Consider the following 27,328-nt stretch of genomic DNA (forward strand, 5'->3'; position numbering starts at 1 on the left):
TAAACATATATATATATTTTACAAAAAAACTGTTTCAGTTTAAAAACTGAGAACGTGTTTACTGAGAAACAATGATACTGTAAGAGATTGGGAAAACATATGAAGACGCTAAAATCGCACCCAGTTCAATAAACTTCATTTCCCATTAAGCAGTTTGATGCCAAAGACCTTGCCTGAACAAAAGTGTGACCATTTAGAAACTCCAAAACTTTGGATTGTTTCAGTTACACTAGTGTATTTATGTATTAGTATAACATTTGTAGCTGCTGACAACCAAAAAGCAGTAGTGACCCAAATATATTTTAAAGAATATAATTTTGCTCCGGCACTCATAGGGGTCCATCGAACCAGGATCTCCCAAAGATTGAGTTTATCATGGCGGTCCAGATGGCGGTAAATTCAGGTGTGGACTCAATTTTGTTCTATTTTGTTCTGTGAAATTTGTAGAAGGTTGTCGGGACTCATTTGTTAAACTATTCCGAACACCTTTGTTCGCAATATTCAACTACTTTGACCCGAGCTAGCTATCTTACCATACATGATCACATGGCGCCGAGGCTGTCAAATTCTTTGAATGGCTAGGTTGCTTGCTATCAAAATTAGCCGGAGTGAAACAACTTCAGTGATCAGACCAAAACAAGCACAACTTTGTAAAATCATACTTGCACACAAGCTCAGCAAACACATCTTTGATGTCTCAGTTGAGGTTGTATTCCAATATTTTTAGACTAATAAATCTAAGATAACAAGCCATCGCGAATGTGATGGTAAGTTAGATGGTATATAGAATACCTTCGGCCCTTTCTAAACGTGAATACAGCAAAGCCAAATTTCTCGTTCGTACATTTTGGTAACTAGAGCCGTGTTGTTGTGTGTACGCCGGCATGCCCGTTCAGGAGCCAGTCTGTGGGGCCCGCTGAAGGAGCTATGGGAGACCGTGGAGGGAGCGGTGTGGAGGCGGCAGCCGGAGAGCGTGCATCTCCTGGACTTACAACTGAAGAAACACAAACCACATTTCCTCTCACTCTTCAAGAACCCGGTGAGACACACCGCGCGCACACACACTGAAGGCATTCTGCACTGTTTTAAAATGTGTTGTATTCTATCATAACATATTGGCATTACTGGCTAACTCTTCTTCTCTGTCTCTCTCTGTCTCTCTCTCCTCCCCCCAGCCCAAAAGTGCAGAGCAGAGGGAGAAGGTGAGGAATGCCAGCACGGAGGGCATCTCCATCCAGGGTCAGCAGGGATCCCGGCTTCTGCCGGAGCAGCTCCTGACCGAGGCCTTCATCCTCAGCGACCTGTTTGACATCGGAGAGCTGGCTGCTCTAGAACTGCTGCTGGCAGGTAACGGACGTCACCTGGGACACCCCGGTGACTCATCGGTCTAGTGTCGGCTGAGTCTTCCCCACAGAGGGCCATCCCCCCTCCCCTCTCTCACTCCCTTACAAATGTTGTTTGGACAGCCCTTTTTACAAGCAGAGTTACAAGGGGGCTTCACCTATGCTTGGAGTACCTGTCTCTAAGGTTTTTACTGACTCTGTGCCAAGGCAGGAATCCCCCCCCCCCCATCCCCCCTCAAAACAGGAAATATTAGCTTAGAATGAACGAGCTACCCCCTGATATGTGTCGCTGGAGGCATTAGCCAGACTGGACTTGGCTGACCCCTTGACCCCTCTCTCAGGTGAGCACCAGCAGCCGTACTTTCCCGGTGTGACCCGGGGCCTGGTGGCTGTGCTGCTCTACTGGGACGGCAAGCTGTGTGTGGCCAACTCCCTCCGGTCCCTCATCCAATCACGCCACGGCAAGACCTTCACCCTGGAGCTGAGGTAGGACGCAAACTGATGTCTCCCAGAATGCTCTGGTCTTGGCCAGGGGAGCGGTGTGGTCATCGTGCTGTTTTGATTCAGTATTGGGGTTGTGGAGAGCCCTGTTAGCCATATACCATGTAGGCTGAGGCTTTACCACGGTGGACTGGGTTTGAATCTGCCCTGGGCCTTGTGCTGCATGTCAGGTGGCTCCCTCCCTCTCCCTACCTTCCTGTCACAACTGTCCAATTAAGCAATAAGCCCCAAGAGGCCGTGGTTTACGCTGATTTTAGAACAGGTAAGGGGAGTTGTTAGGCACGACGCGAAGCGTCCAGAAATACACTGTTCTAAAATCAGTGTAAACCACGGACTCGCAGGGCTTATTGCTTTACTAAAACTGTTACTACAAATATTTGATATGGTTTCATCAATAAAAACAATTAGAAACAAAATAGTTTAAAAATAAACCGTAATTCTTCCGCTACTACAAAGTATAGTTCCTACATAAATCGTTGCAACGCAACAGCCAAATCTTTCCAGATCATCTTTGCTGTCTTTTTCAATTTGAAATATTCGATGCGCAGTAATATGGAATGTTAAAGAATGTTATGAGGACAACCTGTGAGGTTATGCTGGATTTTACAACGGCATGGAACGCGATATAGCCAATCACAATCAAGGATGGGAACAACCCGTTTTAGAATAAAGCATGACAAATGCCCAAAACACACCAAAAGTAATTTGTTGGGTTCTTTGGGGAGGAATCCCATGTGAGGAAAGGGAGAAGGTACACATAGCCTTCACTCCCTGGGATCTGCTGTGTGTTGACCTGCCCCCTCTGGTCCTTGTGTCCCCAACAGTGCAGAGCTGGTGACCATCACCACCAGTGCTGTGTGTTGACCTGCCCCCTCTGGTCCTTGTCTGCCCCTCAGTGCAGAGCTGGTGACCATCACCACCAGTGCTGTGTGTTGACCTGCCCCCCCTGGTCCTTGTGTGCCCCTCAGTGCAGAGCTGGTGACCATCACCACCAGGTTCACCGACGAGCTGATGAGCCAGGGCCTGGCCAGGCGCATCCTGGTTCTGGTGTCGGAGATCAGCGTCACCCGGGAGTTTGAGCGCCTGCAGAAGGAGAGAGGCCTGGGGAACGAGAAACACAGGAAGGAGGTGAGGTGGATGGGGGGTTGGGGGGGTGAGGAAGGGAGAAGGGCAGTGAGGACGTAAGGGGCGGACTGAGGGAGGAAGGGAGGACGTGAGGGGAGGTTAGGGAGGATGGCAGGAATCAGCACCTAATTGTAGCCAACACAGGCGTAACAAGTAACTTGTTGGTTACAATTTTGTTAATGTAATTATAAATGTGAAGACGATGTAAAGTTACGCAAGCCTCGGTGTCTGCCTACAGTTTCATTCTCTGTTCCACTGGTCTCTGACCTCTTGACCCTCTGTTCCCCTGCTCTCTGACCTCTTGACCCTCTGTTCCCCTGGTCTCTGACCTCTTGACCCTCTGTTCCCCTGCTCTCTGACCTCTTGACCCTCTGTTCCCCTGGTCTCTGACCTCATAACCCTCTGTTCCTGCCGGTCTCTGACCTCATGACCCTCTGTTCCCCTGCTCTCTGACCTCATAACCTTCTGTTCCGCCGGTCTCTGACCTCATGACCCTCTGTTCCCCTGGTGTCTGACCTCATAACCCTCTGTTCCCCTGACCTCATAACCTTCTGTTCCCCTGCTCTCTGACCTCATAACCCTCTGTTCCCCTGCTCTCTGACCTCATAACCCTCTGTTCCCCCGGTCTCTGACCTCATAACCCTCTGTTCCCCCGGTCTCTGACCTCATAACCTTCTGTTCCCCCGGTCTCTGACCTCATAACCCTCTGTTCCCCTGCTCTCTGACCTCATAACCCTCTGTTCCCCTGCTCTCTGACCTCATAACCCTCTTTTCCCCCAGTCTCTGACCTCATGACCCTCTGTTCCCCAGGTCTCTGACCTCATCCGAGAGTGCCGACAGGCCCTGGCCGACTCCCTGTTCTCCTGGACTTGCCAATCACCTTTAAGTAAAGACGACACCCTGGCCCTGATTGGCCACCTGGAGACGGTGACTGCAGAAGCCGACGGCTCATTGGACAGCGTGAACCTGGCCCTGGTCATGGGTCTGCTCTACTGTTTGGACGTCAGCTTCCTGGAACCGGGGAACGAGGATAGAGAAGGTGAGGAGACACAGTGAGATACAGACGACTTGACACCTGCCACTCGACCGTGATCAGCCCCAGCGTTTCCAAAGATCACCCAGGGTTAGGGTTAGAGATCACCCATCACCCTGTATCTCCTTGACCTCGCCGACACAGCCCAATCAGGAGATGGGAGATGTCCGTCCAGCCGTGTGTCTAACCCCTCCCCTCCCTGTGTGTGTCAGACCTGCTGCAGGCCCTGCCCCTGCTGACGGAGAAGCATTACGTGTCGGCCGTCCACGCCCGGCTGGTGGAGGGCCAGCCCTGGAAGGTTCCGGGGCTGCAGGCAGTGTGCCGGCTGGCCTGGGCCCTGGCCCTCAGAGCCCTCTCCCAGCTGCCACAGGGCGCCGGTAAGAATGCCACCGCCGGTCCGTGCCAGTGGCTCACCGGGGAGCGGGTAGAGCCCGGGTTCAATTCCTGCCAGGGCTGTTTCCAGCGTGTCATCTCTTCTGTCTCTCTCTCTCTCCTTTCGACTTCTATCTTCACACGGTCACTATCCAAAATCAAGCAGAAAATGACCCAACAAATACTTTATGGGGCCTTCTTGCATGTTTTAATGGGAATTTGCTTCTGTGGTCGTAGATGTACATTGTAGATGTAAATGCACAAGTGTAGGAATGTCTCTGATCTTATCACCTGTGTGTGTGCCTGCGTGCCTGTGTGTGTGTTTGTGTGCCTGCCTGTGTATGTGTGTGTGTGTGTGTGCCCAGCCCTGGTGGAGTTCACGGAGGCGGACGAGGCCCTGAGCGACCAGGCGCTGCTCGGAGGCGTTTTCCTGTTCATGACAGAGGGCATGCTGGGATGTCAGGGCTTCTCCCAGGAGGAGTTCTACACACGGCGGCTCCACTCGCTCATCACAGACTTCCTGGCCCTCATGCCCATGAAGGTAGACAGCCTGGGGGGATGTGGGTCCTGATTGGCTGTCTGTCTGTCTGTCTGTGTGTGAATGAGTGCATGTGTGAGAGAGAGCAAGAGAGAGACTTGTTCAAAGTGTTTGTTAGTAGCTCGTTTATTTATGTTTTGTTTTGATTGGTTCGCAGGTGAAGCAGCTTCGTAACCGTGCCGACGAGGATGCTCGTCTGATCCACATGTCTCTCCAGATGGGCAGCGAGCCTCCATCCTCCCTACGCAAAGACCTGGACCACCTGATGAACCTGGTCAGCCCTCACACACACGCGCGCACACACATACACACACACTGTACCTCCTGCCTCTCTGTCCTGCCTCTCTGTCCTGCCTCTCTGTCCTGACTCTCTGTCCTGCCTCTCTGTCCTGCCTCTCTGTCCTGCCTCTCTGTCCTGCCTCTCTGTCCTGTCTCTCTGTCCTGCCTCTCTGTCCTGCCTCTCTGTCCTGTCTCTCTGTCCTGTCTCTCTGTCCTGTCTCTCTGTCCTGACTCTGTCCTGTCTCTCTGTCCTGACTCTGTCCTGACTCTCTGTCCTGACTCTGTCCTGACTCTCTGTCCTGACTCTGTCCTGACTCTCTGTCCTGACTCTGTCCTGTCTCTCTGTCCTGACTCTCTGTCCTGACTCTGTCCTGTCTCTCTGTCCTGACTCTCTGTCCTGACTCTGTCCTGTCTCTCTGTCCTGTCTCTCTGTCCTGACTCTGTCCTGTCTCTCTGTCCTGACTCTGTCCTGACTCTGTCCTGACTCTCTGTCCTGACTCTCTGTCCTGACTCTCTGTCCTGTCTCTCTGTCCTGAGACTCTGTCCCGTCTCTCTGTCCCGTCTCTCTGTCCCGTCTCTCTGTCCCGTCTCTCTGTCCCGTCTCTCTGTCCCGTCTCTCTGTCCTGACTCTGTCCTGACTCTGTCCTGTCTCTCTGTCCTGACTCTGTCCTGACTCTGTCCTGTCTCTCTGTCCTGTCTCTCTGTCCTGCCTCTCTGTCCCGTCTCTCTGTCCCGTCTCTCTGTCCCGTGACTCTGTCCTGACTCTCTGTCCCGTCCCATGGTCAGATAGGAGAGTTCTACGGTAAAGACCCGTTTGGCCTGGAGCTGGCTCTGGAGTTCTGGAACCCCACAGAATCCCTGCAGCACACCAGCATGCAGGGCTCCTACCTGGGCATGGCCATGCAGAGACCCCCCCACAAGCAGGTAGGAGACCAAGCACACCTGCCTGGGGGTTTCCAGTCAGATCCAGTCTTTATGAATCTGTACTACCGTTATTTAGCTGATGCTTGTAACCTAAGAGATGCAGTCAAGTGCTCCAGCACTGAGCTGTAGCTGTGTCAACCTGCCATCCATGAAAATGACAGATTAGTAACTTGTGTGTGTTTTGTCGTGTGTGTGTGTGTTTCAGGTGGTGCTGTCTAAGTTTGTGCGTCAGATGGGCGACCTGCTTCCTGCGACGCTGTACCTGCCGTACCTGCGCATGCTGAGGGGGCTGGCTAATGGGGCGCAGTGTTCCCACTACTGCTTCAGCCTGCTGAAGAGCAACGGAGCGCCGCACGGTAACACACACAGCACGCACACACACACACAGCATGCACACAGCACACACACACACAGCATGCACTCACTCACAGCACACACCCACACAGCATGCACTCACTCACAGCACACACACACACAGCATGCACACACGCACACAGCATGCACACACACACACAGCATGCACACACACACACAGCATGCACACACACAAACAGCACGCACACACACAGCATGCACACACACACACACAGCATGCACACACACACACAGCACGCACACACAGCATGCACACACACTCAGCATGCACAGCATGCACGCACACGTACACACAGCGTGTGTTCATGTGTGTTGCTTGCGTCTTCAGGAGAGAACCTGCAGGGCGTGGCGGGCAGCCCTGTCTCCTGGGAGCACTTCTTCCACTCCCTCATGCTGTACCACGAGAGCCTCCGCCGGGACCTGCCCAGCGCAGACGCCGCGCAGTACCGCCCGCCGCCACTGAGGGGCATCACCCAGAGAGAGATGGACGGCCTCACCGCCTTCCTGCAGCTCCTCGCCAACATCATCACCTGGGTGAGGGCGGGGGGGGGGAGCAGGGGGGGGGGGATGGGTTGGTGTTATGATTTATGTGTGTTGATGAATGGTCAGGCTTGTTTTAACTGTGTGTGTGTGTGCCTGTGTGTGTTTGTGTGTGGCCTGCCTGTGTGTGTGTTGCAGAGTGAGAATGCGCGCCTGGCCCTGTGTGAGCACCCCCAGTGGACGCCGGTGGTAGTGATGCTGGGCTTGCTGCAGTGCAGCGTCCCTCCCGTCCTCAAGGCCCACCTGCTGCGCTGCCTCGCCGCCTTCGCCAAGTCGCCCGAGATCGCCGCCTCGCTGTGGCAGTCGCTCGAGTACACACAGGTACCATACCTTAGCTAACACAGGTACCGTACTTTAGCTAACACAGGTACCGTACCTTAGCTAACACAGGTACTGTACCTTAGCTAACACAGGTACCGTACCTTAGCTAACACAGGTACCGTACCTTAGCTAACACAGGTACCGTACCTTAGCTGACACAGGTACTGTAGCTTAGCTGACACAGGTACCGTAGCTTAGCTGACACAGGTACCCTAGCTTAGCTGACACAGGTACCGTACCTTAGCTGACACAGGTACCGTAGCTTAGCTAACACAGGTACCGTAGCTTAGCTAACACAGGTACCGTAGCTTAGCTAACACAGGTACCGTAGCTTAGCTAACACCGGTACCGTACCTTAGCTAACACAGGTACCGTACCTTAGCTAACACAGGTACCGTACCTTAGCTAACACAGGTACCGTACCTTAGCTAACACAAGTACCGTAGCTTAGATTACATTTACATTACAAAGTACATTGCTTTACAAAGTGCATAGATAGGTTAGGGTTAACTCAGTTAAGAACGTTCTGGTCTCTCCTCCAGATCCTCCAGACTGTTCGAGCTCCAGGACAAAGACAGGCTGCTGGAATTGAGGTGTGTTTTTAGTTTTTGTGTATTTGGTGCATGTGTGTTTAGTTTTTCTTGGTGATTGGGGTGTGTGTGTGTGTGGGCGGGCGGGGGAACCAAACCCTTGGCCTTATCCTACCTCGTGTGTGAGTTTGCTGACCCCTGCACTCGGCCCTCGCCCAGGTGGAGCTGAACGAGATCGAGTCGAGCTGTGAAGAGTACCCTCTGACCCGGGCCTTCTGCCAGCTCATCAGCTCATTGGTGGAGAGCGCCCTGCCCGTCAACCTGGGGGCGGGGTTCCGCGCCCCAGGGTTCCAGCCGTACCTGACGTTCCTGAGAGAGGCCGTGTTCCTGCCCTTCCCCACCCGCGCCTATCGCCGCCCCGCTGAGAAGGTCCGTCTGGCTTCAGCTCTCTCTATCTCTCCGTGTCTCGCTCTGTCTGTCTCTGTCTTTTTTCTCGCTCGGCCTGTCTCCCTCGCTCTCTCTCTCTTTTGCTCTCTTTACCTTTCACTTTTTCTCTCTCTCTCCCGACTTGTTGTAAAATGTACATCCTGCCCTAAAGAAACTCCAGATCTCACACTGTCCTCATGCTCGGTGCCCCCCCTCTCTTCCGCCCCCAAGTGGGAGATAGCGGAGGCGGTTCTGGAGGTGTTCCACAAGCTCCTGCGGGACTACGAGCCGCAGGCGTCCGACTTTGTCCAGGAGACGGTGGAGCTGCAGGGGGAGCAGGTGGCGGCTCACAAGCCCCCCGGACACACGCTGCTGTTCCACCTGCTGAACGACTCCCCCACCCTGGCCCTCTGCCTCAGCCTGCTGGGGGAGGGAACGCGCCTGCTCGACACCTACGCCCCCTTCCCTGGTAGGGCAGCGAGCATGCTCGCTCTCTCTCTCGCTCTCTCTCGCTCGCTCTCTCTCTCTCTCTCTCTCTCTCTGTCTCTCTCTCTCTCTCTCTCTCTCTCTCTCTCTCTCTCTCTCTCTCTCTCACAAACATACACTGCCTCTCACACACATCTACACGCACACCCCCAGACACACACACACACACGTGTCCAACACCCCCTCCCCCCCTGTGTGTCCCTCCCCAGGCAAGGCCCACCTGGAGGCGGCTGTGCTGCACTGCCTGGCCCTGCTGGAGCTGGCCCTGCACAAGCAGCTGCTCTTCATGGAGCTCCTGAGGGAGAGCCAGGCCTCGCTGCTGGTCTGCCCCCTGGAGGAGCTGCTGCAGGGGGTCAGCGCCCAGAGCCGCAAGGCCGACCACATCGTCAACATCGCCAGGTACGCAGCAGCATTAGGATTATCCTCATTATTCATCAATCATCATCACACATGATGATCCTTATCACACACATCTTTACCACACGCATGCATCATCACAGACGGATCATCTGAGGAATGGACAATGTAATGCCTAGTGTGGATGGTTACACTTGACAGTGCTATTAGATGAGGTTAACTGCTAATCTGCAGTTCCCCTGGTGCTGTTTGTCCCTGGCAGGTACCTGTACCACGGCAACACCAACCCAGAAGCAGCGTACCAGAGCGCCAAGATCCTGCGACACATCTCCCGCTACCCCAACATCCAGGCCCGGCTGGTGGGGGACTTCACCCACGACCAGGTAGGACCAGGGAACCCTGGAGGAAGCAGAGACACCCGGAGGAGCTGGGGGGTTTGGGGACACCTGGAGGACAGGGGGGCTGGGGTAACCTGGAGGAGAGGGGGGCTGGGGTAACCTGGAGGAGAGGGGGGCTGGGGTAACCTGGAGGAGAGGGGGGCTGGGGTAACCTGGAGGAGAGGGGGGCTGGGGTAACCTGGAGGAGAGGGGGGCTGGGGTAACCTGGAGGAGAGGGGGGCTGGGGTAACCTGGAGGAGAGGGGGGGTGATGTTGTGGTGTGTTTCTCTAGGCGGTGAGTGAGAAGCTGATGGCTGGCTTTGTGGAGTGTCTGGACAACGAGGGGGCTGAGGAGGGCATCGAGAAGGCAGACGGTGAGCTGTCTGATCTGACACACACACACACAGTGTCTGGTTCCCCTCCTGTGTTAAATCTCATCTCAGATGTCTCCTCCCCCAGACTCGGACCCTGAGAAGAAGGTTGCTCGGCTCCGCCATGAGACGCAGAGCCACATCCTGAACCTGCTCATCACCTCCCTGGAGCTGAAGAGCCCCAACCTGGCGCTCTACCTGCTGGGATACCAGCTCAAGAAGCCAGCCTCCTCCACCAACCTCCAGGACCCTGGTCAGACCCTCTCATACACACACAGACACACACAGGGTTAGACACACACACACATTCACAGGCACAGAAAATTACATTACCAGATCCCATAACGCTGTACTGTAAGGGTGTGTGGTGTGCGTGTGTGTGTGTGCAGGAGTGCTGGGCTGTCCACGCACCTGTCTCCACGCCATCCTCAGTCTTCTCCAGAGAGGAAGTGAGAAACGCTCCGGCCCTGTCCTTACCTCTCAGGCCCCGCACCTCGCCGAGCTCTGCTACCAGGTACACACACACACACTGCTACCAGGTACACACACACACACACACTGCTACCAGGTACACACACACACACACTGCTACCAGGTACACACACACACTGCTACCAGGTACACACACACACTGCTACCAGGTACACACACACACACTGCTACCAGGTACACACACACACACTGTTACCAGGTACACACACACACACACTGCTACCAGGTACACACACACACACACTGCTACCAGGTACACACACACACTGCTACCAGGTACACACACACACTGCTACCAGGTACACACACACACACTGCTATCAGGTACACACACACACACTGTTACCAGGTACACACACACACACTGCTACCAGGTACACACACACACTGCTACCAGGTACACACACACTGCTACCAGGTACACACACACACACTGCTACCAGGTACACACACACACACTGCTACCAGGTACACACACACACACTGCTACCAGGTACACACACACTGCTACCAGGTACACACACACACTGCTACCAGGTACACACACACACACACACACACACTGCTACCAGGTACACACACACACACACTGCTACCAGGTACACACACACACTGCTACCAGGTACACACACACACACTGCTACCAGGTACACACACACACTGCTACCAGGTACACACACACACACTGCTACCAGGTACACACACACACACTGCTACCAGGTACACACACACACTGCTACCAGGTACACACACACACTGCTACCAGGTACACACACACTGCTACCAGGTACACACACACACACTGCTACCAGGTACACACACACACACTGCTACCAGGTACACACACACACACTGCTACCAGGTACACACACACACACTGCTACCAGGTACACACACACTGCTACCAGGTACACACACACACTGCTACCAGGTACACACACACACACACACACACACTGCTACCAGGTACACACACACACACACTGCTACCAGGTACACACACACACTGCTACCAGGTACACACACACACACACACACACTGCTACCAGGTACACACACACACACACACACACTGCTACCAGGTACACACACACACACACACACACTGCTACCAGGTACACACACACACACTGCTACCAGGTACACACACACACACACTGCTACCAGGTACACACACACACACTGCTACCAGGTACACACACACACACTGCTACCAGGTACACAAACACACACTGCTACCAGGTACACACACACACACTGCTACCAGGTACACACACACACACTGCTACCAGGTACACACACACACTGCTACCAGGTACACACACACACACACTGCTACCAGGTACACACACACACACTGCTACCAGGTACACACACACACACACACTGCTACCAGGTACACACGTATACACACACACTGCTACCAGGTACACACATATACACACACACTGCTACCAGGTACACACACACTGCTACCAGGTACACACACACACACACTGCTACCAGGTACACACACACTGCTACCAGGTACACACACACACACTGCTACCAGGTACACACACACACACACACTGCTATCAGGTACACACATATACACACTCTGCTACCAGGCACACACACACCGCTACCAGGTACACGCGTGCCATTTCATGTACCTGTGCTTATGACCGTGTGTGTGCAGGTGATCTACCAGCTGTGTGCTTGCTCCGACACCTCTGGTCCCACCATGCGGTACCTGAGGACCAGCCAGGACTTCCTGTTCTCCCACCTGCAGCACCTCCCCTTCATCCTGCCAGGTAGGTACTCTCTCTCTGTCTCTCTCTCTCTCTCTCTCTCTGTCTCTCTCTCTCTCTCTCTCTGTCTCTCTCTGTGTCTCTCTCTCTCTGTCTCTCTCAGTTCAGTTCAGTTCAGAATGCTTTATTGGCATGACAGTTCAGGTTGAGCAGTATTGCCAAAGCAGTCCCTATTGAAAGGACATTTTACAGTAATATATGTATCATAGCATTTACATTATAACAATAATAATATGGCAGTACAATATAACAGTAGCATAGTAAGATTTATCTCTCTCTCTGTCTCTCTGTCTCTCTCTGTCTCTCTCTCCTTCCACCTATCTCTCTCTGTCTCTCTCTCTCCTTCCACCTCTCTCTCTCTCTGCCCCAGGTGACCAGATAGCTAGCCTGTCCCAGATGTCCTGGCTGATGAAGACAGCTGCTATTGAGCTCAGAGTGACATCACTGAACCGTCAGCGCTCACACACTCAGCGCCTGGTCAACCTGCTGCTGGACGACCAGCCACACACGCAGCACGCAGGTAACACACACACACACAGGTAACACACACACACACAGGTAACACACACACACAAGTAACACACACACACAGGTAACACACACACAGGTAACACACACACACAGGTAACACACACACACACACACACACACAGGTAACACACACACACACAGGTAACACACACACACACACACACACACACACAGGTAACACGCACACACTCAGGTAACACACACACACACACACACAGGTAACACACACACAGCACACAGGTAACACACACACACACAGGTAACACACACACTCAGCACAGCGCTAACACACACACACAGGTAACACACACACAGCACGCAGGTAACACACACACTCAGCACAGAGCTACCACACACCTTCTGACTGGTGTGTTTCTGCAGCTGATGGGGAGATGGGTATGGAGGAGGAGACCAGATCAGTCAGTGGCTTTCTGCACTTTGACACCGTGTCCAAAGGTCAGCAGCACACCTGCATGCGCACACACTCACTCACACACTCACACACACATCTTTCACTCCTGGACTCATGTTGACTGTCCAACATCTCCAAGCCTTGGAGGAAGCTTGCTTACTGTGTCGACTGTGTTGTCACATCCTGTTGTTGTGTGACATCATCACAGTGCGCCGGAAGCTGCTGAGTGTGCTGGATGCCATCGACTTCAGCCAGGACGCCCCGGAGCTGCTGCAGCTGGACTTCTTCGAGCGCGCTCAGATCGAGCAGGTCATCGCCAACTGTGAGCACGTCAACGATCACGGACACACCGTCTGCAACGTCAAGGTAGGACCTCCTCCTGCTTGACCTGTGACCTCCTCCTGACCTCTGACCTCCTGCCTGACCTCTGACCTCCCTCCCTCTAACCTCCCCTTCTCCCCTCTCCCAACTTCTGACCTCCACGGGGACCCGGGTTCGATTCCAGCCCGGGCCCCTTCCTGCATGTCCTCCCCTCTCCGTCTCTCCACACAGTCTCTATCCCAGTAAAGCAGCAAAGCCAGACATATATCCTCGAAAAAATGTGTCATTGACGTTATTGGTTAGTCTGATTGACATGTGATCAGCGTGTGTCTGGTCGTCTCCACAGCTTCTCCATCGTGTGCTGGTTGCCGAGGTCAACGCCCTGCAGGGAATGGCCGCCATTGGCCAGCGCCCCCTGTTGATGGAGGTTGGTGCATTAACCCTAACCCAATAGCAGCGCTCTGGCTAACAGCGTCTCAGAGCGCACCCTGCCTTGAGCCATCCTGAAGAATCAAACCCGTAACCTCTGAACCCGTAACCTCTTTAAGTGAAACGCTCTAACCACTAAGCTCCACCCTCACCTATTTCCTGACACGTTTGTGTTTGCCCCCTCCCCCCCCGGACAGGAAGTGAACTCCATCCTGCAGCAGGTGGTGGAGCGTAACCGCGTGCGGCGGAGTCTGAGCGCCAAGCGGCAGGCCCTGCAGTCGTGGCGCAGCCTGGTGGAGACGCTGCTGACCGCCTGCCCTGCAGACCTGGTGCCCCCTGAGGACCGGCAGCTCATCATCAGAGACCTGCTGCTGGACCTGCACGACAAGGTGGGGGAGGGAGGGAGGGGGGGGGAGGGAGGGACTGCAATGGGAACTGTGTAACCGTCTGAAGTCCCGCCCCCCCCCTCTCTCCAGGTCCTATCAGAAGACGCCGCCGGTGAACTGATGCCCATCGTTGCCGGGGCCGTCTTCACCCTGACAGCCCACCTCAGCCAATCGGTGCTGTCTGAGCAGCAGCAGGGGGCGGGGCTGGAGGGCGGGTCTTCGTCGGGATTCGCCTCCATCGCCAACTCTGCCCTCCACCTCATCCTGCGCAAGCTGCTCAGCTTCATACTCTGTACTGGTGAGGTGGACACACACATCTCTCACACACACACACACACACACCACACCTACATACACATATACCACACACACACACTGTTTGAATATTAGTGTGTGTGTGTGTGTGTGTGTGTGTGTGCGCGCACACCAGGTGGAGGTTTCCAGCGGCTTCGGGCTCACCTGTACGGCTCCCTGCTCTACTACCTCCAGATCGCCCAGAAACCAGAGGAGCCAGACACACTACAGACAGGTACACACACACACACACCCTGCTGAGCCTGGAGGATCTGGATTCTGTATGTGTATATTTTAGTGGTGGGCATAGATTAATTTTTGTAAATCTTCTGCATTAGCTAAGGGATGCTTTGCGTTTAGGTTGAGACTGTACTTCGTACAGTATACTAATTCCGCATAGCAAACAACCATAGTCTGGTCGAGGTTTCCATAAAATAAATACATTTTCATCGAATCAAACCCGACGGCTTCATAGCTGCATCAATGTTAGCCATAGAGTTAATATAACGATGTTAGCACGTGACGTTTGATGTGGTAATTTCATACACAAGGCATACACACAGGTTCGAAGACTCGTTCTCGCCCCCTACAGTACAATTCGGCTAGGTATACATCCGCACTAAAATATCAAGGTGAAAGTCGTCATAGCTTGCGTAGTAGGCCAGACCCAGCTCCCAACACCAACTTTGAGAATAGATTAACGGCGATATATTATTATTTTTTGCCCGATAAGAGTATCACATTAACGCAGCACGTTAACGCCAATAACGGCCCACCACTAGTATATTTCTGTGTGTGTGTGTGTCTGTATATATCTATATGTGTGTGTGTGTGCAGCAGGCAGCTCCATGTGGGAGCGTCTCACGGCTCCAGAGGACGGCTTCTCCAAGCTGCAGAGGGAGAACCTGGCCATCGTGCACAGCTACGGCACCACGCTCATGGAGGTGGTGTGTCGAGACGCCTGCGATGGCCACGAGATCGGCAGGGTAGGGAACACACAGTACACACACACACACACACAGTACACACACACACACACAGTACACACACGCACACAGTACACACACAGTACACACACACAGTACACATGCACACACTCACCAGCATACAGTACTAGTCAAACGTTTGGACAATTATGCACGCATACACACACATCTTACTAGAGAGAATCTTTGTCTTCTGAATGGATTGTGTTTGTAATCACCCTTGTCTTTCCTGTTAACTTACTAAACGACTGTGTGTATGTGAATGCATGTTGTGTATGGATGTGTGTGTGTGTATATGGATGTGTGTGTGTGTATATGGATGTGTGTGTGTGTGTGTACGTGTATGGATGTGTGTGTGTGTCCAGATGCTGGCTCTGGCTGTGCTGGACCGCGTGCTGTCTGTGGAGCGTCAGGGAGACTGGCTGGTGTTCTTGTGTAACAGCGGCTACCTGCGGGTGCTGGTGGAGAGCCTTCGCCATGACGACCACGCCCTGCAGACCCTGCTGTGCCCCCAGCCCCCCCTCCTCAAGCCCCTCTACATCTACGAGAGCAAGATGGTGAGGATACACACACACACACTGCTAGTGTGATGTGACCAGTAACAGACTGCTGGTTCCCAGGGTAACCTGGTGTGTTGTGACCAGCAGTGTGTGTGTGGTTCCCAGGGTAACCTGGTGTGTTGTGACCAGCAGTGTGTGTGTGTGGTTCCCAGGGTAACCGGGTGTGTTGTGACCAGCAGTGTGTGTGTGTGGTTCCCAGGGTAACCTGGTGTGTTGTGACCAGCAGTGTGTGGTTCCCAGGGTAACCTGGTGTGTTGTGACCAGCAGTGTGTGGTTCCCAGGGTAACCTGGTGTGTTGTGACCAGCAGTGTGTGTGGTTCCCAGGGTAACCTGGTGTGTTGTGACCAGCAGTGTGTGTGGTTCCCAGGGTAACCTGGTGTGTTGTCCCTGTGTGTCAGGCTGTGCTGATGCGGGTGGCCAGGACGGGCCCCGGGGCGGTGGAGCTGCTGCGCTGCGGCCTGGTCACCCAGCTCATGGAGTGTCAGGTGTTTGACATGGTGCCAGACAGCGACACCAACAGGTGAGGAGGGAGGGAGGGAGGGAGGGAGGGAGGGAGGGAGGGAGGGAGGGAGGGAGGGAGGGAGGGAGGGAGGGAGGGAGGGAGGGAGGGAGGGAGGGAGGGAGGGAGGGAGGGAGGGAGGGAGGGAGGGAGGGACCACACAGGCAGTGCTGGTGTCTAAGCTCCTGTGTGTCTCCAGGATGTTTGTCCAGAGGGACTCGTCAGGGTTCATTCCCAGCCCTGCTCACCGCTACAGACAGATCCTGCTGCCTGCCCTCAGGTTGTTCCAGGTCATCCTCACCTCCACCACCAGCCACCACCAGCAGGGGGCAGCACAGGTACGGCCACAGCAGTTCACCTACAGGGGGTTTATTTAGAGACAGGTTTAGAGGGATAATATGGGTGAGAGAGAGGAGAGGACATGCAGGAAATGTTTCTGTGTTTCTTTTACAATATATAACTTTACATAACACATCCATTCTAAATGGTTGTGTGTGTGTGTGATGTACTGTCGTACGTGTGTGTGCAGGTGCTCCAGTGGATGATCGTGCACGCTGACACCATCCAGTCCCTGCTGAGGTGTCAGCGTCTCAGCATGGGGACCCTGCAGGAGCTGGCCCTGCTCACAGGCATCATCAGCAAGACGGCTCTGCCTGGTACACACACACACACACACACTGCCTGGTACACACACACACACTCACTGCCCGGTACACACACACACACTGCCTGGTACACACACACACACACACTCACACACTGCCTGGTACACACACACACACACACTCACACACTGCCTGGTACACACACACACACACACTCACACACTGCCTGGTACACACACACACACACACTCACACACTGCCTGGTACACACACACATACACACTCACACACTGCCCGGTACACACACACACACACACTGCCTGGTACACACACACACACTGCCCGGTACACACACACACACACACTCACACACTGCCTGGTACACACACACTCACACACTGCCCGGTACACACACACACACTGCCTGGTACACACACACACACACTGCCCGGTACACCCCCCCAGACAGGAGTGTGTGGTGGTGCTCAGCAGAAGCAGCCAGCGAGGGGGCAGCAGTAACAGAGTGTTGTCCCGTGCAGGGGTGCTGGAGGTGGGTGGGGATGGCAACCACGCGGCCCTCCTGGAGGCCCAGGGCCACGTGGGCCGCTTCCAGAGGCAGAGCCTGGCCCTGCTGGCCCGCCTGGCCGGCAGCGAGAGAGAGCAGCTGCTGAAGCAGGCGGAGACCGGCGCCCCCGGAGACCCGGTAGAGCGCCGTGAGGATATGGAGGTTGCCATGCAACAGGTCAGAGATGGGGGAGGGTGGGGTGGTGGGGGGGGTTCTGGAGAGAAGGAGGGAGGGTGGAGGGGTACTGGAGAGGAGGAGGGAGGGTGGAGGGAGGGGGTCTGGAGAGAAGGAGGGAGAGTGGAGGGGGACTGGAGAGGAGGAGGGAGGGTGGAGGGAGGGGGTCTGGAGAGAAGGAGGGAGAGTGGAGGGGGACTGGAGAGGAGGAGGGAGGGTGGAGAGGAGGAGGGAGCGTGGAGAGGAAATGAGCTGGAGGACGGGAGGGATGGAGGGAACCCCGAGGAAGGGTTGGGGTCATGGTTAGCAGGAGAGGTGTTGATAATGTGTGTGTGTGTGTGTGTGTGTGAGAGCAGGTGTGTGCTAACATCATGGAGTACTGTCAGGCTCTGCTGCTGCAGAGTTCAGCTCAGGCCCAGTACAGCATCTGCCTGTTCAGCCCCTCTGTCAGTGAGTCCAGCAGAGACCCAGCCCGGCCAGGTCTGTACACACACTCTCACACACTGTCACACACTGTCACACACTGTCACTCACACTCACACACGTTGTCCATACCCTTCCTGCTAACCCTGACCCCCCCCCCCCACCAGACCTGGTGCTGGCCCCGCCCCTCTCCAGGGTTCCCCCCCTGGGTCTGGTCATGTTCCTGCTGAGGAACAGCGCTGCAGACTTCTTCTGCTACCAGCAGAGCCACAGACAGAACCTGGCCAAGCTGACCAGCCTGGAACAGTTGCCCCCCGAGGAGCTGAAGGAGGTACACACACACACACACACACACACACACACACACACACCTGCTCTCTCACACACACACACACACCTGCTCTCTCACACACACACACACACCTGCTCTCTCACACACACACACACACCTGCTCTCTAACACACACACACACACACCTGCTCTCTCACACACACACACACACACACCTGCTCTCTCACACACACACACACACACACCTGCTCTCTCACACACACACACACACACACCTGCTCTCTCACACACACACACACACACACACCTGCTCTCTCTCACACACACACACACACACCTGCTCTCTCACACACACACACACACCTGCTCTCTCACACACACACACCTGCTCTCTCACACACACACACACCTGCTCTCTCACACACACACACACCTGCTCTCTCACACACACACACACACACCTGCTCACACACACACACTCAGCCTGGGCCTAACCATCTCCAACACGTCTTAAAAAGTACATTGTGTGTGTCTCTGTGTGTGTGTGTGTCTGTGTCTCTGTGTGTGTGTGTCTGTGTCTCTGTGTGTGTGTGTCTGTGTCTCTGTGTGTGTGTGCAGCTGTGCCAGGCTCTGGTAGCAGGCTCTGGAGGGCTGGAGAAGATCTCTTCTGTCCAGAGGAGCCTTCTGGCCAAGCGCAGGCTGGTCCAGCTCATCAACAACAGAGCCAAGCTGCTGGCTCTCTGCTCCTGTATCCTGCACCCCCCACACACACTGGAACCAGGCCAGGCCAGGCTAGACTAGGCTAGGCCAGACTAGACCAGGCCAGGCCAGGCCAGGCCAGGCCAGGCTAGACCAGACTAGGCTAGGCTAGGCTAGGCTAGGCCAGACTAGACCAGGCCAGGCTAGACCAGACCAGACTAGGCTAGGCTAGGCCAGACCAGATTAGTCTAGAATAGTCTGCAGCAAGCGTGACTGTTGGTACAGCCAGCTGTGGTGGTGCAGAAATGTTCATGTACATCTTGAGTCTGTGGCGATGAGACCTTGACCCAGCTCCTCCCAGACGTGATTGAAACCTGTCTGTTTGTGCTGTGGCGCCACCTGGAGTATTACCTGCTGTACTGCACCCCAACAGACCCCAAGGACTCCCTGCTGCCAGGGGGCGCCCCCTACAGGTCACGGCTGGCTGATGGTGAGTTCACAGCCCTCCACATCAGCCCCTCTCAACCCTGGTCCTGGGGACTCCCAGCCCTGCATGTTTTAGATGTTTCCCTGCTCCAACACACCAGATTTAAATGCATGTTCGTTACCAGGCCTCTACAGAGCTAGATAACGACCGTTTTATTTGAATCAGGTGTGTTGGAGAAGGGAAACGTCTAAAACATGCAGGACAGGGGGTATTGAGGACAGGGTTGAGAACCACTGTTCTAGATGTTTCCCTGCTCCAGCGCACCTGGTTCAGATGAACAGGTTAATATCAGGCTTCTGCTGAGCTAGATAACGACCTGTGGTCGTAACACGGCTCCTGTGATCGTAACACGGCCCCCTGTGGTCCTAACACGGCTCCTGTACCCTGCAGACTCGTTCGGTGGCCTGGGAGGGGGTGAGGGCCGCGGCCTGGGCCTGTCCAGGATCAGCCAGCAGGACCTGGAGCAGGTGAGAACATCCTCCTAGACTGTCTCTGAGAGGGAGGGTGTGTGTGAGAGAGTGTTTCTGAGAGAGAGGGTGTGAGAGAGAGACAGTGTCTCTGAGAGAGAGGGTGTGAGAGAGAGACAGTGTCTCTGAGAGAGAGGGTGTGAGAGAGAGACAGTGTCTCTGAGAGAGAGGGTGTGTGAGAGAGTGTTTCTGAGAGGGAGAGGGTGTGTGTGAGACAGTGTCTCTGAGAGGGAGAGGGTGTGTGTGTGTCCTCAGTAACCCCCCTCCCCCTCCCCCTCCCCCTCCTCCTCCCCCTCCCCCTCCCCCTCCTCCTCCTCCCCTGTGCAGCTGCAGAGCGACCTGGCGGCAGGCTTCAGCGAGGCTCTGCAGAGGAAGCTGCTGGAGGTGGAGAGTGCGTACAGCCAGGTCCGCTCTCGCTACACCTTCATCCAGGCCCTCATCCGCAGGATCCGGGGGCTGCTGCGCCTGCCCAAGAGATGAGAGACACACACACACAGTATACACACACACGCTGAGCATAACACACACACACACACACAGCAAACAGTATACACTCACGCACACTGACTATAACACACTCCTAATGAACTGTGTCCACTGAGAGACATTCAGTCCGAGAGAGCTCCTGGACTCCTGAAGCGCTCCACAGCCGCTCCACAGCCAGGGCTCGTCTGTCTTCCTGCTACCCAGGACGTGGTGTGTCCTGGCTGGCTGTGTGTGTGGGGGGGGGGGGGAGATGTGTTGTGGTCATTACTCACAAGTCCAGGAGTGTTTCGCTACATGGAAAAAAAAATCTTCTTGTGGAGAGCTGTACCTTACGCCAGGCTTTTCTAGAGAAAATGACTGATGTATTTGTGAAATTTTACAAAAATATTAGGGGTTTGATTATTGCTTATTCGAGTTTTTTTTTTTATGGTGAAAAAATAAAGTAATTTTCTAATGTGAGGTGTTCTTGTTATTATTCTCTGTGAATCATAGTAAGACGAACAAAGTGTGTTAAAGGTAAAACCATGCGTACTTTGAAGTAACCTTTTCCCCCCAATAATGTACAGTCAACTGGAACAAGTCAAAGTTTTAACAAGTTAATCCAGAGAATCACATAATATTAATCTCACTTTATTTTCTTAGAAGGTACACTATACGACAGTAAAGTGCATCAATTTTCAAAACTTAGGGAGAGAAGGGAGAAGAGGGGGAGAGAAGGGAGGATGGTATGTATTAAGACTCCTCATCTTTCAACATTCAGTTTTCGTAGACAGGATTGCTGTGCTGCTGTAGTGAGGGTTTCAGACCAGAAACCAGGACAGGATAAGGGAGAGGATTGGATTCAATCAGATTCTGATTCTCAGTCAAGACAAACAGAACCACCTGCGAAACATCCATCCTCTGTTGTATTCATGATCACGTCATGAGAACACATGAGTTCCACTACGGAACCGTTCGGACTGACGGTTCTGGATCTGACGAGACCTGGGATGTTGAGGGTCAGTAACTAACACAGGAGACACCCACTGGCTCCCCAGACCCAGTTTCAACACAAGGAACCCTGCTGATCCTGCCGTTTATTAGCTGTAACACCACAGACACGCTCTGCTGCAGCAGAAGAATGACACGGGTGAGGATCTGTGAGGAGAATGTTCTGGATGTGTTCCTGACCTGGGCTCTGACAGAATGTTCTGGATGTGCTCCTGACCTGGGCTCTGACTGAATGTTCTGGATGTGCTCCTGACCTGGGCTCTGACTGAATGTTCTGGATGTGCTCCTGACCTGGGTTCAGTGGACGGGACAGACGCCACATTGATTTGAGGGACAGAAGCTCTTTGTGCTACTTTTCTTTTAAATCATGCACATAATATAAATTACTTTAAATAATACAGTTCATTACAGTATATTAAAATTGACATTTACATGTTTCTTCCTGCGTGGTTGTGTGTCATCTCTGATTGTGCTGTTGGAGGGGGGGGGGGGATATAGATAGAGCATTTCAGAATATCTGAATATATTAGACGTCTGCAAAGGAGCTTTTCATTGTTACTCTATGCTGCCCACGGGCTGAATGAGTTTGACAGAGTTTGTTCGTTGTGTATGGCTCTGAATGACAATAATGGTTAACTGAGAACCAGTCACTTTTGTTTGGAAAACACCCTTAATCTGACCACAGGAACATAAGGGAGCTATTTTGCTCATTTGCTCAAATTCGGGAAACACAGGTTGTCTCATTCTGTGATATTAAAACCTGTCGTTGAATCTCTGTACATTATAAATTCACTTTGTTCCTTTTAGGAGAAAAAACCCAGGATTAAGACTATATACAGCAGGTACATGGAACAAGGAGAGGGTGCAGCCAGCTAGCGACTCTATTCCAGGACGGCTATGTCCCCGATGCCCTTGTGAAGAGGTCCGACAGTCCTCTGTAGGTCAGTGTTGTTGTTGTTGTGTGCTGTGTCCGGCTGTGTTGTTGTTGTGTGCTGTGTCCGGCTGTGTTGTTGTTGTGTGCTGTGTTGTTGTTGTGTGCTGTGTCCGGCTGTGTTCTTGTTGTGTGCTGTGTCCGGCTGTGTTCTTGTTGTGTGCTGTGTCCGGCTGTGTTCTTGTTGTGTGCTGTGTCCGGCTGTGCGACACAGTGGGATGTGTGAGGATACTTCCTCCACGCTCCCGACTGATTCTCCTTGGACAGATGAGGCAGTGCTGAAGCCCCGCCCCTGCTCTGCGCTGGCGTCGATTGGACTAAAAACCTGTCATTCTGTCATACATTCCAGGTGAAGGACAGCCCTTGCTTTTGATTGGTAGAAAATCCAGTCAAGGGGGGAGAAAAGGAGGCGGAGATTGGCAATGAAAACAAGCTTATCCAGCAATGATTTTCCACATTGTCTTAACATCAGCGTGTGTGTGAGTACGTGTGTGTGTGTGGGTGTGTATGTGTGTGAGTGTTTATGAGTGTGTGTGTGTGTGTGTGTGTGTGTGTACAAATTCCTCAGTTGGAACCGTGCGGAGTGTGAGCTTGCGTGTGCAAAAAAACGATGCACACAAACGCACGTGGAGAGATCCACCGTCTCCTGTGACACCCTGGACCCCCGCCCCCCTCAGTTGCTGTCAGAGCCCAGCTCCTGGCTGCTATCCTGGGACCCCGGGAGGCCCGGGGGATCGCTGGGGGCCGGGGCCACTTCCCCTGTCACAGCCAGACGGATGACCTTGAGCCAGCGCTGTTTGAGGTCGTCGCTCTCGGCGGCGAAGCTGTGGAGGGACTTGGACTGGGAGAGACGGAAGCTGGAGGGCGGGTCCGCCGGCCGGGCGCTGTCGTCCACAAGGTAGCCCAGCAGAGGGATGGTGGACTGGGCCTTCACATCCTGCAGGTTTGGGGGAGAACAGTCACTTACCATGTTCATGCTTTCAGTCTTTGCACTACAGAGTACGTAAGAGTGTTGTCGGTACATACACTGGGGGAGGGGTAAAGATTCAATGTATAGAATTTGCTCTTATAGAAGGAAATTGATACTTTTATTCACCAGTGGCATTCAATGGATCAGAATGCATAGTGAAAACCCCTGTTTAAGATTTCTGTCATTGTACTACAGCGTATGTAAGAATATTAAGTGTAGTTGACACACACACACACTCCCTTAAGGGTTTGCAGTACCAAAGACGTACTAAACAGGAAGTAACCAAACAGCACAGGAAGTATATATCTTTGGCAAAAGCTTTTATCCAAAGCAATACAAGAGAAAAGAGTCAGATCGGCCGCATTAGTGACGAAAGCCATGCTTCCTTCATTGCAGCAGGGGCGAAGGTTTTCATTAAGACATTGTCCCGCCCACTTCCTGTCGTCCGTCCGTCTCACACACACACACAAGCTGTCCCACCCACCCCACATCTGAAAACAAACCTACACCCCCTGCGTTCTAGGTTCTCTTCTTGTCCAAGAAGTGGTCAAGCTGTAGACAGGAAGTGGTCAAGCTGTAGACAGGAAGTGGTCATGCGGTAGACAGGAAGTGCACTGACCTGCGGGGCTCCGTAGAGGTACAGCACCAGCGCCTCCTTCTGGGGGATCACACACCAGACCTTCTGCCAGGGCTTGTTCTTCTCACAGTACTGCAGGAACCCACACATGATGCTGCTTCCTGAGAACTGGGCCGCCTCGATCTGGGGGACCGAGGAGTCATGGTTACACAGCTGGCAGTTTGGGGGTTAGGGTCAAGGTTAGGGTTAGGCATTTTTTATGGGACTGAATTCTGAGTCCCCACAAGGATAGATAGACAAGATGTGTGTGTGTGTGTGTGTGTGTGTACGCTCACCTCTAAAATGCCCTTCTTCTTGATCTCAGCCCTCTCCTCGTTGTTTTCCGAGTTTCCTGTCAGGATGGGATAGCAGTCCTTGCACACCTTGTTGATCTTGTTCCCATCATACTCCAGGGCCACCTTGTAATCTGAGCACTTCCAGCATACCACCTGAAGACAGCAGAGAACCACACCACACCCCAGTCAACAGAGTGAGAGAGTGAGAGCGATAGAGAGATGAGAGAGAGTGAGAGAGAGTGAGATAGAGTGAGATTGATAGAGAGTGAGATAGAGTGAGAGCGATCAAGAGATGAGATAGCGTGAGATAGAGTGAGAGTGATAGAGAGTGAGATAGAGTGAGAGTGATCGAGAGATGAGAGAGTGTGAGATATAGTGAGAGCGATAGAGAGAGTGAGATATAGTGAGAGCGATAGAGAGAGTGATATAGAGTGAGATAGAGTGAGAGCGATAGAGAGATACGAGAGAGTGCGATAGAGTGAGAGCGAGAGAGAGAGTGTGAGAGAGAGAGAGTGAGAGCGGTAGAGTGAGAGAGTGAGATAGAGTGAGAGCGATAGAGAGTGAGATAGAGTGAGAACGATAGAGAGTGAGATAGAGAGTGAGATATAGTGAGAGAGAGCGATAGAGAGCGATAGAGAGTGAGAGAGTGAGAGCGATAGAGTGAGAGAGAGAGAGAGAGAGAGAGAGAGAGAGAGAGAGAGAGAGAGAGAGAGAGAGAGAGAGAGAGCGAGAGAGAGAGAGAGAGATAGAGTGAGAGCGATAGAGAGAGAGAGAGAGAGAGAGAGAGAGAGAGAGAGAGAGAGCGATAGAGAGAGAGAGAGAGAGAGAGAGAGAGCGAGTGAGAGAGAGAGCATGACTCCTGACTCACGCATCCACACGCCCGGCAGTGGTGTCTCCGTCGTGTCAGAGCGTTGAAGGACTCCTTACACTTCTGACACATGGTGACCTCGTTATCCCGGATCCAGCGAGGAGCTCGCTTCCCCAGCTCGGCCGTCTACACACACACACACACACACACACACACACACAGACACACACACAGACATATACACACAGACATACTCAGAATCAATAGGTGGCATTCTCATTTACATTTACAAACTCAACAGCAGGCCGTCTAATGCAAGGTAACCCTGTTAGACAGCAGGATAGCTTCTGACTCACCGACACCTCCTCCACCTCTTTAGCGGCCATCTTAAACGACTCGTTCTTCTGCTGGAAGATGTCTATGGTCTCTTGGAACGCCTGGAGCACACACACACACACACACCATGTCAACAAGCCTCAACTACAGTACAGTAGGCCACTGATATGATATTTAAAAAATCATGAAGTAAAAGTAATTCTAATGATTAAAGTACCTTAATCCAGCTTGCCTTGTCTTGCTCTGAGCTGAAAGATAAAGAACATTGTCTGTTTAAAAAAGACCTCAGTGAGTTTGCTTGTGGAACTGTTACCTTTGCGCTATGGTCTGTAAAGTGAAACTATGGCTAACAGCACTAGCTAGGTCAAATTGATCTGTGGTTGCTGAAGGTAGATGCTGGCGGAGGATGGTGGTAAGGCCAGTACTGACAGTCTGAAACCTAAACACACTCAATAAAATATCAGTGCACATTCTGAGTGTGTGATGGGATGAGGAGAATGGGAGGATGGGAGGGAGGAAGGAAGGGGAGGGTGGGAGGAAGGGGTCAGGGAGGAAGGGAGGGAGGGACGGGGTGGAAGGGATGAAGGAAACACGAGACTGAAAGGAAAGGTGGAGGAGAGAGGGAGAAAGACATGGAGGAGGGTGATGAGAGGAGGGAGGAGAGAGGAGGGAGGAGGGTGATGAGAGGAGGGAGGAGAGAGGAGGGAGGTGGGAGGAGGGTGATGAGAGGAGGGAGGAGGGTGATGAGAGGAGGGAGGAGGGTGATGAGAGGAGGGAGGAGGGAAGTGAGAGGAGGGAGGTGGGGGGAGGTGGGGGGAGGGAGGTGAGAGGAGGGAGGAGGGTGATGAGAGGAGGGAGGTGAGAGGAGGGAGGTGGGAGGAGGGAGGTGAGAGGAGGGAGGTGAGAGGAGGGAGGTGGGAGGAGGGAGGTGGGGGGAGGGTGATGAGAGGAGGGAGGTAGGGGGAGGGTGATGAGAGGAGGGAGGTGGGGGGAGGGTGATGAGAGGAGGGAGGTGAGAGGAGGGAGGTGAGAGGAGGGAGGTGGGAGGAGGGAGGTGGGGGGAGGGTGATGAGAGGAGGGAGGTGGGGGGAGGGTGATGAGAGGAGGGAGGTGGGGGGAGGGTGATGAGAGGAGGGAGGTGAGAGGAGGGAGGTGAGAGGAGGGAGGTGGGGGGAGGTGGGGGGAGGGTGATGAGAGGAGGGAGGTGGGGGGAGGTGGGGGGAGGGAGGTGAGAGGAGGGAGGTGGGGGGAGGGAGGTGGGGGGAGGGTGATGAGAGGAGGGAGGTGGGAGGTGGGGGGAGGGAGGTGGGGGGAGGGTGATGAGAGGAGGGAGGTGGGAGGTGGGGGGAGGGAGGTGGGGGGAGGGTGATGAGAGGAGGGAGGAGGGTGATGAGAGGAGGGAGGTGAGAGGAGGGAGGTGAGAGGAGGGAGGTGGGTGATGAGAGGAGGGAGGAGGGTGATGAGAGGAGGGAGGTGGGGGGAGGTGGGGGGAGGGTGATGAGAGGAGGGAGGTGAGAGGAGGGAGGTGGGGGGAGGGAGGTGGGGGGAGGGTGATGAGAGGAGGGAGGTGGGAGGAGGGTGA

General features: G+C 53.7%; 2 protein-coding genes across 11 annotated transcripts in view; one reads left to right on the forward strand and one right to left on the reverse strand.

Annotated features, from left to right (window-relative positions):
• The first annotated feature begins 281 nt into the window (after window positions 1-281).
• nup205 (nucleoporin 205) lies at window positions 282-21,258 on the forward strand. 2 transcript variants are annotated; one of them, XM_084672981.1, is made up of 41 exons: window positions 282-403; window positions 897-1,039; window positions 1,176-1,347; window positions 1,685-1,829; window positions 2,813-2,972; window positions 3,780-4,008; window positions 4,215-4,379; window positions 4,740-4,915; window positions 5,070-5,186; window positions 5,978-6,115; window positions 6,321-6,471; window positions 6,819-7,024; window positions 7,169-7,351; window positions 7,894-7,944; window positions 8,101-8,310; window positions 8,539-8,776; window positions 9,003-9,192; window positions 9,413-9,533; window positions 9,820-9,901; window positions 9,987-10,151; window positions 10,288-10,412; window positions 12,072-12,186; window positions 12,554-12,703; window positions 13,096-13,170; window positions 13,335-13,492; window positions 13,794-13,874; window positions 14,074-14,265; window positions 14,353-14,560; window positions 14,693-14,791; window positions 15,394-15,542; window positions 15,908-16,099; window positions 16,501-16,622; window positions 16,801-16,939; window positions 17,131-17,257; window positions 17,746-17,948; window positions 18,302-18,425; window positions 18,536-18,699; window positions 19,279-19,408; window positions 19,721-19,849; window positions 20,237-20,313; window positions 20,641-21,258. In XM_084672981.1, the coding sequence occupies exons 1-41, from the start codon at window positions 376-378 to the stop codon at window positions 20,791-20,793; spliced, it is 5,982 nt and encodes a 1,993-aa protein (XP_084529107.1). In that variant the 5' UTR covers window positions 282-375; the 3' UTR covers window positions 20,794-21,258. The 2 variants fall into 2 exon arrangements, with proteins under 2 accessions (XP_084529107.1, XP_084529109.1); XM_084672983.1 differs by having other exon boundaries at window positions 15,397-15,542.
• Window positions 21,259-21,413: 155 nt separating this feature from the next.
• fgd4a (FYVE, RhoGEF and PH domain containing 4a) overlaps window positions 21,414-27,328 on the reverse strand; it is a 49,678-nt gene continuing 43,763 nt past the window's right edge. For all 9 annotated transcript variants that reach the window (XM_084672986.1, XM_084672988.1, XM_084672990.1 and 6 more), the window contains 6 exons: window positions 25,964-25,994; window positions 25,767-25,847; window positions 25,471-25,596; window positions 24,603-24,755; window positions 24,310-24,450; window positions 21,414-23,657 (listed from right to left, as the gene is read on the reverse strand). In XM_084672986.1, coding sequence (XP_084529112.1) covers window positions 23,394-23,657; window positions 24,310-24,450; window positions 24,603-24,755; window positions 25,471-25,596; window positions 25,767-25,847; window positions 25,964-25,994 — 796 coding nt within the window. In that variant the 3' untranslated portion in view covers window positions 21,414-23,393. The remainder of the gene's footprint in view (window positions 23,658-24,309; window positions 24,451-24,602; window positions 24,756-25,470; window positions 25,597-25,766; window positions 25,848-25,963; window positions 25,995-27,328) is intronic.

This window comes from Hypomesus nipponensis, chromosome 14 (assembly GCF_054491055.1).
Source record: "Hypomesus nipponensis isolate SF chromosome 14, ASM5449105v1, whole genome shotgun sequence".
NCBI classification, from domain to species: Eukaryota; Metazoa; Chordata; class Actinopteri; order Osmeriformes; family Osmeridae; genus Hypomesus; species Hypomesus nipponensis.

Excerpts from the sequence above, each read along its gene's own strand:
- nup205 (XM_084672981.1), top strand. The coding sequence starts at position 376 with ATGGCGGTCCAGATGGCGGTAAATTCAG. Across the intron at positions 1,040-1,175 it reads TCTCACTCTTCAAGAACCCG|CCCAAAAGTGCAGAGCAGAG; the intron begins GTGAGACACACC and ends TCCTCCCCCCAG. Across the intron at positions 1,830-2,812 it reads ACCTTCACCCTGGAGCTGAG|TGCAGAGCTGGTGACCATCA; the intron begins GTAGGACGCAAA and ends TGTGCCCCTCAG.